The 15,569-nt window shown below is 36.8% G+C and overlaps 1 protein-coding gene across 4 annotated transcripts in view; it reads left to right on the forward strand.

The window, feature by feature from the left end:
- SEMA5A (semaphorin 5A) overlaps nucleotides 1-15,569 on the forward strand; it is a 331,427-nt gene that overhangs the window by 230,733 nt on the left and 85,125 nt on the right. For all 4 annotated transcript variants that reach the window (XM_086740401.1, XM_086740400.1, XM_086740399.1 and 1 more), the window contains one exon: nucleotides 9,579-9,696. In XM_086740401.1, coding sequence (XP_086596527.1) covers nucleotides 9,579-9,696 — 118 coding nt within the window. The remainder of the gene's footprint in view (nucleotides 1-9,578; nucleotides 9,697-15,569) is intronic.

Consider the following 15,569-nt stretch of genomic DNA (forward strand, 5'->3'; position numbering starts at 1 on the left):
AAATGCAGACCTACTCTTTCACTCACTTACCACTTACTTTTGGCTTGACTATTTTTTTTTTTCCCGGCTTAAACTGAATTTCAAGCATATTTGGTTCTCTACATGCGGAGAGAGTGTAGATACCTTACTTGGGGCTATAAATTTCACTAGGTAATGAAACAGATGTAGCAATGGGTAAGTAGAGTAGTGAGTAAACGTTACCTAAGGAAAATACCTTGGGGCATTGTGGTTTGGTTTTTTTTTGTTGATTATTTTAATTTTATCTATTCACATTTATCATACTTTAGGCTATATAACTGTGCCAAGGCTATGTTCTGAACTTCCATCAATAATAACTAGAGTTTCTTCCCCAGATCAAGGGCATGTGTAGTCTTTAATAATTTCAAGAATAATCTTCACATAATTTTTGAGAAATAGAGCATGCTTGTGTATAAATAACACCCTTAAAAAGGCCAAAAGGCTGAAGATGTACCAGCTCATCTGTCCTGCCTTTTTGTGTCAATGTCAGAGTGCTCAACATCTAATATTTTGTAATCTTTGTGTTTAGGTTTATTACAAGCCTTTCAGACAATGCAACTTCAGTCCCTCTATTGAACAGACTGTTCCACAAGTTAATATTCGAATGTCAATATAATTTTCTTGAGATCATCTATTTTTAAATTTTTATTTCATTATTCATTGTTTTATCTTCATGTACCAGCCTCTAAAGCATGCGGTTATTGGTTTTATTTGTAGTTTATTATGTCTCCTTAATTATCACTCTGCTATGCTGTACATATTTAGCCAATACATAGATCCTTGTAAATCTGTTCCTCCAGCCCTTTCTTGTGATGGAGTCCGCTGTTGCCTCTGACAGATATTCCCTCTGATTCAGAACAGTTTTTTTCTCCCAGCTCACAGTTCTGCTCCCACAGGCAGTGTTATCAAAGGCCCTTGAAAATACTGTTTTACATTTGGAGACTAAGTTTGAGTTTTGTCTGTGTATGTGTGTGTTCTAGGTGCAGTTCAGTGCACTTTATTGCTGTGACTGCAGACCGTACCACAGGCAGATCTTGTTGTCACACCTGTAGTTTAGGTTGCTCAGGACTTTCCATTATACCATGGTATTTTCATCATTTATGAGTTGCCTGTGTCAGTTATTTGGATTGACAGTTTTCATGGAGAGGGTCTCCCTCAGACTTCTGCCAATGGCTGAACAGTTTTGAACTTCCATTCATAATCCTACTGTTTTCAGGAATCAGCTATGGAAAAAAAAATTGGGCCATGTGAATTCTTGTGAACAGTTCTCCAAAAAGCCCTGGAATCTTCTTGCTTCAGGAAGAAATAGCAGAGCAGTTACCTTAGTTTGGGTCTCCTTGGGGAAAATCCTTAAGATTTCACCAGGTTATTATCACGTTTATCAAACTTTTACAAAAGCCCATCAACATTATTCACTGGAGCCATTATTTTCACTAGGAATTCTCCAGTTCTCTGTACTTCTTCAGAGTTGAGTAGGCCAAGCAGAAAGTACAACTGACTTTGGTATACCCCCTAATTAACTACAATGTGAGATAAATAGAATGATTCTCATGAGAAGATAACTATTAAACTCCCTAAAGTGGCAGTATTTGCTATTTGCTTTGAAGGCTCTAAGCATCTGTAATATGGAGTAAGCTCTGTAGAAGGGAGGTAAAGACTCTGTCCTCTGAAACAAAGAGTCAGTTGTCTTTCTTTTATTGGCAGTTGTAGCCTTCAAAAGCAACCTTGCATGGCAGTGATTTCTCTGAGGCAAATTTGTCGATGTAATAATTTGTACTGGAATTTTCAGTGGATCAATTTTGAAAGTAAGGGCAATGAAAGGTTGCATCAGCCCAATGTTCTGTAAAATCTTACCAAGCAAGGGTCAAGAATTGGTATTTCTAATGGAAGGTAGGTTTCACACACTTAGAAGGTTTGAAAACTAATCTTACTGTGATGTTATGTTTAAGTAAATATATAGTACCATCTGCTAAAAGCTGTATAAATAGTGACTCTTCTGGTATAAAAAAAAAAAACCCTACTTTTGGAAATGTTTGGGTATTGTTTTTTACATTATGTACTTAAAATATTATTGGGTCACAGGATTGTTTTGCTAAGTAATGTTATCATAGCTTTTCTACTGTAACCCTGACTTTTCTCTCTATATATCCCCATCATTTTTATTTTGGCTTCTTTGTTAACCATCAACTATGCAGTCAGTACATACACAAAAGATAACTAGCAGCACAGCACATCAGCACAGCAATAAGAGGGGTACTGGATTAACTGGCAGAAGAAAGCAATTACTGCAGGATTACTTGTACTTTATTTCATTCCTAGAACACCAGCAAGATTTTTGGATTAAGTATTTCAACCACTGTTGCGTTCCTTTATTTTTGCTTGGCTATAGATGTTGCTTCCTCAGAAGTACTCTCGCACTCAGTATGAACCTTTTTTTTTCTGGGAATAAAACACTGTGTCTATCATTATATAATAGAATAATGATTCCTATATACTAATATTATACAAGTTAACAACCAGCAATGTGGTCTGAACTATTACTAGGTGCTAATGTGTCCAGAAGAGCTTGCCAACACATGGAATTCAAATTGCTGTTTTGAAAGAATAATTCCAGAATAGTTATTTTTGGATATCAAGGTGGATTTCCTTATTTCAAAATATGTAAGCCTTATTCCAGTTTAAATCAGAGAAACAGACTGCTACATTGGAATGCTGGAACCACTTCAGCTTTAATATGAATTAGTTATTCCAGAGTAATACTCCAGAGTAATTTTCTTCATAAATTTCCCAAACTAGGATAAACCATGATCCTGTCTGCAAGACTGGATCATAAGCACATTTTAAAAATGTGAAGACTTTTTTTTAGGTATTAAATGTGCTGCAAAATTATTTTCAATTGCTGTGAACTTACAAGAACACTAGTAAAGTCAGCATAACTATGGTATAAGCACAGTTGAAAGACTTCCTCACTCAAAACAAATAGAATACTAGTCCCATACTGAGGAGGAGAATCAGTTGAAGCTCTACAGATCTGAGATTGACCTGAATTTTTTTCTTCCTCTGTGAAGACCAAGATTTTTGCAGAAAGTGTCTTTGTCTATCTGGCCCGCAAAATATATTGGAGACAAACTATGCATTTACATTCTGCTGCACCTGAAATATTTAGTTGCAACTCTTTAAAGTGTGTGATCTGTGCATGTATGTATTGTATTGTAAGCACACATTTTTTTGGCAAACAAGAAGGAATTTTGATAAGTAGAGAAAATTTTACAGCCCGCTCCCAATGTATTTATTGCAGTACCCTATGAGGACAAAGGAAAATGTCTTTACTTTTTAGTTTGCAAAGTTGTAAGAAAATCAGATGGACTTGACTACATATTTGCAATTCAGATTTTATTAGTAGGAAATTATTTGAGACAAAGACGTGAACTAAGAAAAAAAAAATTAAAACAGGCATGTGGTTTTCATATGTCATGATGTAATCAATTTATTTGCTTTAAAAAATACCAAAAGTTTGAGAAATTTTTTGTTCAGTGTAGATAATGTTAAGTTTTTCTTGAAAATCACCTGACATGTTTAAAGCAACCCACTTTCCAAGAGATCATTTCACTAGTCAGTTGGCAAGTGTATTCTCTGGAAAGAGAAGTTAAAGGCACTGGATGGTTTAAAAACAAACAAACAAAGAAAGGGAAATCTGGAAGGGTTTTTTATTTTAAAATAATTTAACATATCAGATACTGGACTGCTGTGCAGTCAGGCCAGCACATATCCTGTGCACCCTCAGTTTATAGTGCTCTGCGTTACACACCAGCTGTTTTCTCATGAGAATTATTTGCAACTCTCTTAATATTCTATAATCTTTTTGTGGACATTTTTATTCATTTGAAGTTTTACAGAAAATTAACATCCAAGTTTGGAGTCCGCGACTGACCTGAATGTATGAAAGAGAGAGAGAATACTCTTGATGCACTAGTGTGAACTGTGGACAGGATTCCAGGACAGGAGTTTTGGTGCTCCAGTTCTACAAGCCCAAACTGAGTGGCTTTAAAGGCCATCCGCTCCTCATAATAATACGTTGTCAGGCCAGTGGAAGTATTTACAGTTACTTTTGGGGAATGAGAGGTAACAGTGCCTTCAAAATGTTGAGATACCTGCTGTCTGGTTAGTACTTTTAAGGAGTCAAGTTGTACATCTTAAACTAGGCCTGCTATCCTTATAATTGATTCATATTCTAGTATAAAGTTAACCTCAACATTTAAGTTCAAAAGAACCTAGGTTACAGCTGACTAAAAGGATATGGAAGTTGTGTACTCTGTTTACATTTATATCTGTTAAAGATGTGCAGATCTTTTAAAGACATGGGAATGTAATATGGAAGCAAACATCTCCAGCCTGGGCAATTGCTGTTATTGCTGTTCTGATCTGTGAACACATCAACTTATGGGAAAATCCCCAATCTGTTGCTCCTGGGTTGCCTTGCTATTTAGGCAGGTCACATTTTCAGAGCCTATTTGCCAACCACAGATTTACAGGCTCTAGTTTCAGCTCATTAAAAGGGCTTTGGAAACGCTAGCAGTATCTGGTGGTCCCAGCATTTCCAGGCTGCTGCCTCCTAATCAGAGGGCTGGAAGCTTTGTTTTGGCTTACTGACATGGATAGGGACCTCAGAGGTTATTTCTTTACAATGAATGGCAAACCTACCTTCTCTTGTAAGTTATCTTTCACGTTTGTTCCAAGTAGAGCCACTTGGAAGTGTCTGTATTCAAAGAATTGTGTGTTATAAACAATTATATTAAAAAAATTACACATAAGTTCCTGATTCTGGATTTGAAGGGAGGAGCTTGTAAATGTAAGGCTAGTATTGTCAGTGCATGCTGCAAGATTGAATCCTACCTAGATGGATTTTGATCGCCTTACAGAAAGGCAAGGAGGAAGCAAGAGTTGTCCACACAGTGTGGATTAGATGATTAAAGGATTTGATTTTTCTTAACAGTACAGGCAAGGGTTAAACAGGATTCCTAATACTTGACACGCATCTTAGTTTGAGCTCCTAGGACTTCATAAATTGTGTGCCTAACATTTATGTTCTTCTATATCATTCATCCATATCTTTAGATCCCCATTCTTCATTGCACTTATATATATACACACACATATATATCTACAAAACCAGTAGTAATGAAAACACTGATATGTACAGAAGTCTGGTATCAGATTTGTGTATTCTTTCAGAAATAGGTAACAGTGCATTTGGAACATGAAACAGGCTTTTATCTTCAATTGTCCGTTCAAATTTGCAGTGAGAAACCTGGCTTCTGTGAAATAAGAGAGTGACCTCAGTTCAGTTTCTGGTGTAAAAAGTGTCCAGATCACAACTGACAGTAATTGGAACTAGGTAGGCATGGCTATCTCAGTAGAAACGACTTGAAAGGGTTAGGAGACTCAAAAGATCGTCTGTTCTTCAAAATGCTGTGTATAGGTAGACAGAGAAATGTTCCATTGAACAGTTTCAGAAGCACCTCTTACATTCTCTGAATAAAGTTTTAAACCTCAAGAGAATGCCTGATTAGCACTTACAATGTATATTGATATAGGAATATATTATTCCCCTAAAAGGATATTTTAAAATATCTTTGAAATAAATGGTATCAGGATATAGCTTTTAATCTTAAGGGTTTTTTGTATGGAGCACACATAATGAATTATTTTTAGTCTGTATGGGATTTGTTGAAGTATTTTGCTGTGAATGGTGTTCATTTCTGCCTTGTTTTCTGTCTCAATAAATCATCTCAAATGTAACTGGAGTAGAGCAGTTTTGCTAGCCTGTTTGGTGATAATTACAAAATGGTTGAGGAAAATGACCTGCTATTGCTGGCTTGTTTTAGAGTGAGTTGACTTACAGTTTTGCTACTAGTCAGTCAAAATCCATTGTTTAAGTATTACATGATTGTCAGTAGGCATACCAAACCATTGCAGCCAAATGAATTCATTGCAGGAGAGACACTCAACCTACCTATCATTTATGTTTGGTAAAAAATGTGAAATGACAACATAGAGGAAAATTTGAATCAATCAGTAGAAGCCAAAAGCTCTTGTGTGTTTTTGTAGAGAGTGCTAACTTGACAGGGTAAGTGGCATCAAGAGTCTTAGAATCAACCACTTCACTTTTATTCCTGAATTTCCTTCCTGCCCAAAATTGCCAATTTTAGCCGTGCCAGGACAAATCATGTGACATCTTTGACATGTGGGCTGTTGCCTACTCTGAGTAACAGACAAAACATTCATTTTCATGTCTGGTGAAACTGAGATGTGAGGTAGACTTCCAGAGACAAGATGGCAAATATATTATCCACCTCTGCTACTTCCAGTGTCACTATCTGAAAGGGCCCTGTCAACTGAAAGACCTAATACTAGTTTCAAAATGTATCTAATTTTTCAACAGTAGCATCTAAAATGGCTTTAATTGAGACAGAGATTTGGGAGGAGAAAGGGATAAAAATGTGTAGTGGTATCTAATTTTTTACTTTCCTTACTTACAGGAATTTGACAGCCATTTTGTACAATTTCTTTTGTTATTTCATATATACCCTGAAGCTGTTCCTCTTACTGCTATCTCTTGGGAGAGAGATTAATTTTAAAAGAGTTAAAACAATATAAAATTTTCATTGATGGAGGACAGTAAGGACAGATAATTGTGAGTTAATAATAGTCCTTTTAAATATCACATTTCAGATAAAAGTTCTGATATTTTCATACTTACATGCTTTATTCTATCTGTAAACTTATTTTGTTATCTGTTTCTTTTTTTTTTTTTAATCTAAGTGTGGCAAATCAAAATAATTAAGTGTTGTTGTTCACACATTAAATTATCCCTCAAAGGAAAGAAAATGGTTTAAAAAGGTGACATAATTAAGCAGATACAGATGGAAATTTACCCACATATTACCTCTTCTCTTCATTTAAAAGAAAATATATCTACTTTTCAGAGATATCAATGATCTAAGCAAGTGATCTAAATAAATAAATCAGAAAACCCTCTGAGATGTGAGGCAGGGAGGAGAGCAGAAAAGGACTGTTGTGCCAATACCTAAGAACGGGGGAGCTATTTAAGCCAGTTCCTGCCTTATTTCATAAATATATCTAGCATACTGAACTGAAAGGCCAGAAAGAGAGCAATGATGCTGGACTATGATTTCATGGTATTACTTTTCTGTCTGAACAGAAGATTTAAAAAATTAAACATTTTACAGGACGAGACTTAGGTATAATAGTGACTGGGACAGTCAGTTAGAAGGTTGTTATAAAAAAAAAGGCTTTTAGTGCCCTACTTATAACTCTGAAGTGACATGTAATGAAAGGTGCAAGACATTTTGATTTGCCTGAGCAGAAAGTAATGTGGAAAAAAAAGCAAAAGAGGAAATAGGGTCTAAGAGAAGAGTGGGAGAAGGATCAGCTTACTCCTGGGAAGGATATTGACTTTTAAAATATTTTATTTTTTTAATAAAAAGCATCTAAAGCATAATAACTACATTTAAAAGTATTAACATTTAACATAGAGGAATAATGAAGTTGGGAAAATGAGCACTTCTACTTTGAGGAATAGCACAGCTAAAGTTGCCAACTGTGTGTTATGTCAGCCTTTAACTGGTTTTTTTAGTTCTTTTTTCATAAAACATGTGCTTTATCCAAGCTATTCTGAAGGAGATCACTGCACATCTTGTCTTGCAAACACTGGAAAGCCAAGACACTTAAAACTTTACATAATTTGCATTAATTGTCTTCCTCACTTTCTAGGTAGTTAAATGGAAACATGTGGAGTCTGAGTTACAAAAATGCTAAGTGCTCACAGCTGCAAGAGCCATCAGTGCAAACTCCATTCTGAACGCTTTATCTTTCAACTGGCAGCCGAATTCGGGGTGCCTAAGGAGTTTTGCCTTTTACGTCTATTACTCTGTGCCCATTTTGCAGATGGGAACTATTTTCCCAACAGTACTGGCAATCCATGTTGCCAAGTGCACTGTAGAAACTAATTATTTGACGTTTAGAAGCACTAAGAATTCTCTGTGATGGTATTGTAGAATAGTATACTAGGGAATTAGTCTGCATTTGACTACGTTTTTTCTGATGTTAGTGTGGAACTACATGAGGAATGGCAGCGATAAATAGAAATATGAATAAAATAAAGGATTTGTGAGAATAGAATCACAGAAAGGTTGAGGTTGGCAGGGGCCTCTGGAGGTCTTCTAGTCCAAGCTTTTACAGGGTCATTTAGAGCCAGTTACCCAGGATCATATCCAGATGGCTTCTGAAGGATGGAGGCTCTAGAACGTCTCTGGGCAACCTGTGCCAGTGCTTGGTCACCCTTACAGTAAAAAAGTGTTTGCTGATGTTCAGATGGAACTTCCTGTGTTTCAGTTTGTTCCCATTGCCTCTGATCCTGTCACTGGGCACCGCTGAAAAGAGTCTTGGTCCCCCTTCTTTTCACCCTCCCTTCAAGTATTGTATATCTTGATGAGATTCCCTCTGAACCTTCTCTTCTCCAGGCAGAATGGTCCCAGCTCTCTCAACCTCTCCTCACAGGAGCAATGCTCCAGTCTCTTAATCGTCTTTGTGGCCCTTCACTGAACAGCTATGATGTGGACAGACAATTAAAGACAGAATGATAACGCCCATGGATTTGAGTTGAACAAGAATGATCAGTCTAGCTTTTTTGATAATCTAGACAAAATGTTTGAATGTATTATTTTTATGTGTAATTTATAAGGATTTTTACAAGTGTTAAAACAATTCTATTATGCTTCACTATGATGGGACTTCCACCTACCTTCTTATGTAACTCTAGCTATGAGTCTGCTGAACTATTGCCTGGACTGCTAATGCTTGACCTACCAGCAGCAAGAGAAAGTTGCCATTTAATAGAGACAAGAACTTTTAGTTTTGTACAGTAGGTCTTCAGATTCTGTAGAAAGCTGGATTACCATCCTTCTTTCTAATCTTTTTTCATCCTTATGTGCCACTAGGAGGGAATATCTAGGGCAGCATGTGATATGTGAGAGGTGTGACAGCAACCACCAGCATCCATTTGAACGTATTGGAGGGATTTTATAGCAGTGCATAATCAGAGAGTTTTCTAATTAATTTGTAAAGAGTAGACATTGTCATCTGATTTCAGACAAAGATGATAACTATAATTCCAAAACTGACAGAAAATATTAAGAACTGTAACTCCTGAAATCTTCTTTACTTGGAGCAGACAATCAACATACGCTTTTTATGAATTGCTGTAATTCTAAGTGCAATAATCAGTCTTGACAACATACTGTGCATGCAGCCAGAAGTTCAGCTATGCACTTAAAATCAATCCTAGCTTTGTGTGGGCATTCAAATTCATTTTTCTTCTGTTTTGTTATTTCATCTGTGCTGTACCACACCAGGGATCAAATTCACTATCTATTTTAGGCCTATGAAATATGAAGAGATGCTACATAGTTATTTAGAGATCTTTGGCCAGAACAGACAAAGATAAATGCTCATGTTTTCTGATTGGTTTTCATTCACAGTGCATGCATTGGATCCCAAGACCCTTATTGTGGCTGGGACATGGTGATGAAGAAATGCACAACACTGGAAGAAAGTCTCAGCATGAGTCAATGGGAGCAAAGCATTACTGTGTGTCCAGTAAGTCTGAATACATTAATTTATCTCTTAAAACTTTTGATTCCATGTGAATTTCATGAAGATGGTCTGGCATAGATTTTTCAAGCTCAGAAAACTGTATTTAATGCCATTTTCCTCAGGCTTTCCCATCAGATTTTAACAGTATATTTAGGAGTTTTTTTTCTATTTCTTATCAAACTACTTACATAATATGATCAAATTATTTATAGTTCTTTCAAAAAGCAGTTGTTTTTTACCTATAGTGTCTGTGTTCCCACCTTGAAAGCAAATCTTCACTAAGATTAGAGATATTGCCGTGTTTTTCTCTGCAGGACTTTTCCCCATGTTGTACTTTGAAAAAAAAATAACCACTAGTGGTATAATCTTTTCTTTTAGGATCATTATTGCTAATATAAAAGGCCATATAACATCTTTCAAAGTCCATGAATTGGAAGAGTGAATTGTATGAATTAAGTCTCACCCACATAAATGGCAGGAGTGATAACAATAATAAACTTAGTGTTAATATTTGCAGTAGCTTAACACTTCTCTTAAAAATTATTTTGAATAAATGTAATAAAATAAAAAACAAACAACAAAGTTGATTTATATCCCTCCTTTTTAATGTGGTTCCAGTGTTGGTTTAATATTCATTCTTTTCCCTCACTCCAAAGAGCACAAAAAGAGGGTTAAGAAGAATCTTCCTTGTGCTACTAAGCTCTTTCCTTTGGAGACTCATGCTTTTTCTCTTTACCTTCCGCCCATGAAGAGGGAGACTTTCCAACACAATTCTGCTTTCATTACTGATAAGGACTTCCTAAACTTGTCCATACTCAGCACTGGAGCACATGTATCTATGAATTTATTCTCATGTGACATCCATGTTCTGTTCTCCATGTATATTTAACAAACTTCTTTTAACATCTTACTGACAATCCTCTCTCTCAAGCTAGGCTTTGTTTAGTGAACTAGAGATGTGCAAAATTAGTATGAAGTTCTTTCAGCTTTCGCTTGAGTTCTCTACGTGTGTTGTAGCCGCAAATCACCACACTAATTCTGAGGTCCTTGAGAACTAGCTGCTGTCTTCTTACTTTCTGTGTTTGACATGAAATGGTAATTTTTTAAACGGTATCTAGTCCTATCCTTTGCATCAATGCTCTCACATAGTGGCCTAATAAAAAAGGCTTGCACTGGATTCATCTGCATTAGCATTTTAGCTCAAATCAGGAGCGACTTTGGGGCAAATACCCTAATTTTTCCCATCTACTGTTCTTTAGTTCACATCACAAAGCAGTCTTGAAGCACACAAGCCACATTACTTTCAGATTAAATTAAACCAAAAACGTGCTCCAACTGCTACTAGACATTTGATCTATGGCCAGAGAGAGTCCAAAGTAAAGCCCACAGAATACGTATGTTGTATGTGTCAAGTCTTCAACACCAACTTTTTTATTTTCCGGATTCGCAGTTTATGTGCATACCATTTGCTAATATAGGCATAGCCATTGTCTCACAGAAAATCTGGATTCAGTCACTGGTGCAGTCCTTGCCTCCCTGATTGGCAAGTAACTAGATGCACCATACAGTATATTCATTTCCAAGTACATGGAGTATATCATGTCTCCCTGTGGTAATCCCACAGGCAAAATGTGGTTACGTGGATGGTTTGCTGGTGGTCTAGTTGAGTTGCTGTATTAAGAAGGATTACTGGAATGGGTTGGTTGGTTGATACTTGCATGAGCAATCTGCCTACTGCCTGCTTTGAATTCTGGCATTAGCCCGTATTTTCTTTCCTAGATACAAAACATAAGGCCAAGAGGGCATGGAGAGATGATTTAGAAAGCAGAATTAAATTCTATTCCATTTAACTGGAAAAACAATTATTTAGTATCTATTATGTGACAGTTGTGTAGGATCTGACAGTCTAGTCAAAGCAGGGGAGCACCAAGGGATTACTCAGAAATTCATCCACAGCTGTGAGACTTATTCTGCATATCAGAGATGAAAAGACTTAGTGAGCCTCCAAAGGAATTTTGGAGTTGAGCAGATTGAGATTGCATAATATAAGTAAAATTTTAGAATTAACTGTCTAAATTGAAAAGCATGGTTTTAGCCCTGAACCCTAAGTAACAGATTATTGAAGAAATTTGAAAACTTCATAGAAACTTTCCTTTAAAATAACACTGTATTCTGGCAAACTGCAATCAAGTACAATTTTGCTTAGTGAGGCTTTCAAATATTTGTTTTTATAGCATTTTTATGTGCTACATTCACAGGATATATGAGCCAAGATGTAATGAATTTCATTTTGTAGGCAACTGAGCTATATGCATCCTTGACATTTACTATATACATTTAAGATAATGTTGCAGGCAGAATATAACAATATTTAAAACCTTCTGCCCTCCCTCTTTTGGTTCCAGTTGGTTCTGACATCTTAATTGTTAGTAAAACTATACTGATCTTTTTAACACTATAGAAAATTTGTCAGATTAATGCATCAGCAGTTTCTTCTGAACTTGGATCAGAGATAGAGGCCTGTTTATGCACTAGTTTAGCCCCAAATTAAAAGTGTGACCAGTTGCACTTGAGAAATTATTTCCTAGGGAACTGTTTATATATCTGAATATTTAGTGGAATGTCATGGTAAAGCAGGGAAAGGGCTAGGAGAGGTAGCTGAGCATCTATGTTACCATCTCTCTGAACTTTGAGGATCATTTGTGACAAAGGTGGTTATTTTGGTTATCTTGCTTTGATTTAATTTTTAAATTGGTTTTTATGTTATTGTTTCAGTTGGTATGACTACACCAATTGTGTATGAATACAGATAGTTATTAATGCTATAGCACATATATCTACTTTCAGCATCTTCCAGTTGGTCAGGTATCCCTATTATTCATCCAACATTTTTTATAGTAATGAAGGTTTGTTGTTTTGCCAAAATATTTTCCAGTGGGACCACTTGCAATCCATCACTTAAAAATACCCTGTCTGACATTATCAAAGAGCTTTCACAAGGAAAGTAAAGCTTTTTTAAAAAAGTTGTGAGGTTTTGGTTTTTTGGTTTTTGGTTTGTTTTTTTTTTTTTTTTTTTTTTTTTTACATAGTATGCAACACAAAATGGCTTAATTTTTACAGCTGTAGCAAACATTGCACTTAAGGAAAGAGTATAGTATGGGATCTTACCTGATTTAATTAGCAGCTTCAGGAAATACTCCAGACCCACTGAGTTCTACACAAAGTAATCTCAAAGGAAAGAGCTCATGGCATATTTAAGGACTGGGTCACTGAAGAGTTGACCTTGACTCAGAGTGCAGAGAGGCTCGAGACAAAGACTGATATTTGGAGGACATTAGGAAGGAAGAAGGGAGTAGAGGTATCTGCAGAAGGGAAAGGGTGACAGAACCAGCATGGTAGAGAGGAAAGTAGAGTGTAGCTGTGCCAGGAAAGTCCAGCCATATTGTCTGCTTGTGATTTTCCCTTTGAAGTGTGTCTGGTCAGGGGTAAAAAGGCCCCTCATTGGTACATTGTGCTTTCCTATAGTCCTATGAGGAAATTGTTTGATATCACTTGTGAAAGGGAGATATTCATAGAGAGACAGAGCAGGTGAATCATGGGAATCATGGGGAAAAAACCAAGAAATAGAAACCTGCCATCAGTATGTGCTTCTGAGCTCAAGCTTTCAGTCAAGTTTTATGAATACTTTCCCTGCTACTTGATACAAATTATGTTAACAATACACAAGTGCAGCTTTATTTTATAATTATAGGTGCAACAATAAAGATGCTTTGGTGCAGCATGGAAATAGAAAGCACTACAGACTTTTTCACATCTCTGACATTAACTGAATTGAGGACATATCATTGCTAGTTTATGGACCATATATTTGTTAGACCAGCAATGTAAGAGAACGGGTTTACTTGTCACAACTAGAAGTAAATATTTCCTGTTGTCTTATGAAAAACAATACTGTATACTCTGCATGAGCAAAGATTGGTGAGTTATTTTCAGTAAACAGCTGTCAGCAGAATTTTGAAATTATGAATTATGGTTATGTCAATTGTAGCTGGCAAAATATACACATAGCTGTTCTCTGGAGAAGATATGTCTGTGAAAAATAAATTATTAGAAGTGTAATTAATAGCGAAATTATGGAACCTTTACCACAGTGAAAAGAATCAGTCAGCACCCAGTGTGGCCGTGGAAACGTGTCTTGTGCTGTAATCGAATCTCTTGTATCTTTAGATTATTAGTGAAATAAATACTTCCCTCACCACTGTTAGGCTGAAATAATCCTAAAAATAGCAAAGGGAGACACCATTTCAGATCATTCATGGCAATCTACAACTGTAGCTCCCATTTCAATAGATAAGGAAATGTTAGTGTGTTCTGGTTTTGTTAGTGAGGGGGGCCCTAAGGTGGTAGCTTCTGTAGGAAACTGTTAGAAGTTGCTCCCCTTTGTTTAGTGGAGTCGGCTGGGCCTAGGGCGGACCCACTGCTGGCCAAGGCTGAGCCAATTAGTAGCAGAATGTCCTGTGATAATGCCTCTGTGATAACGTATTTAAGTAGGGGAAAACAGAAAACAAAAAGGAGAAGATGTGAAGCAGCTGAGCGGGGGGCAGAGAGGGGGAGGCGTGAGCCTTGTGGGCCTTGCAGGTCTCACCCTCTGGCCTCCCGCTGGGCAGCCAACTGGGCCCAACTCGGCCCGGCCTGGCTGCAAGAAGTGGAGAGGAGATGAGAAGTGAATAAGATGTAAAAAGGATCCTGAGAGACATCTGCCAGCCTGTTGTGAGGAACGGCTGCAGACGCCAAGGTCAGTGAAGAAGGAGGGGGAGGAGTAATACGGCTCCTGGCCAAGATTCCTCTGCAACTCGTGGTGAAGACCATGGTGGAGCGGGTTGTCCCCCTGCAGCCCATGGAGGTCCACGGAGGGGCAGAGATCCACCTGCAGCCCGTGGAGGACCCCACGCCGGAGCATTACATTCTTACACAGTTGATAAAATACGCATGACTACAACTGATACATAATTATTTTTATCTGGGTGAATTTAAATGGTACTTAGTCTGCACTTGTTAGTACTGTTGTTTTGACTGAAAGTTAAAATGTGACAATCAAAAGGCAAATTCTGTAGCATTTAAGTGAAAAAGTGGCCATCATTTCCATTTATGATCACAAATTTGTCAAGGTTACTAAAATAACTAGTAATATGAAAGCTTATCTTTGTTAAGAGAGCTGAATTTTTCCATATCCAGTCCCAATTTCTTTATAAGTTCCAGTAACAAAGGAGGCTGCTGTAATTTCTGTTAGTACATTTTGTTTCAGCTGTACAGTAAAAATTTCTTATTAACATGCATTGGGCTGCATGATGAGAGACATTCTAGTCAAGATGAGAGTGGTCCAACCATTCCAGCCAGAGGTGTTGAGAATTTACTTTAGCGGGAGCAAACTGTCTCATCATGTAGGGTTAGGTGCTGCTTTTTGAAGATGTTTTTAAGATTTATACATATAATTACATCTGATGTTTAGAGGTTGTCGTATTTAAAACCACTTTTCACTTATATCAAATTATGCTATATGACATGTGCTTTAAAAAACTATTGTCAAAAAAAGACACTCATCATGGAGATTTGAAGCTAATTCGTCCAGTTGTATTACCCTGGACTATTATACTCTGCTGCTGAATTTCCACAAGCATTCTTGTACATGTTGTTTTACAGTCTGTATGCAGGTTCCTAATCACAGGTAAATTTTTGGAAATAAGCAATACTGGCATCAGAAAATAATCAAGAAAGTTAAACTATACTTTTTGTTGAATCACTGTAGGCAAGCATGGTTGCAAAAGGTAATGGTTAGCTGTGATTATTGTTATTGCTATAGTGGTGGTGTCCAGTGA

This window comes from Chlamydotis macqueenii, chromosome 2, assembly GCF_036417535.1.
Source record: "Chlamydotis macqueenii isolate bChlMac1 chromosome 2, bChlMac1.mat, whole genome shotgun sequence".
NCBI classification, from domain to species: domain Eukaryota; kingdom Metazoa; phylum Chordata; class Aves; order Otidiformes; family Otididae; genus Chlamydotis; species Chlamydotis macqueenii.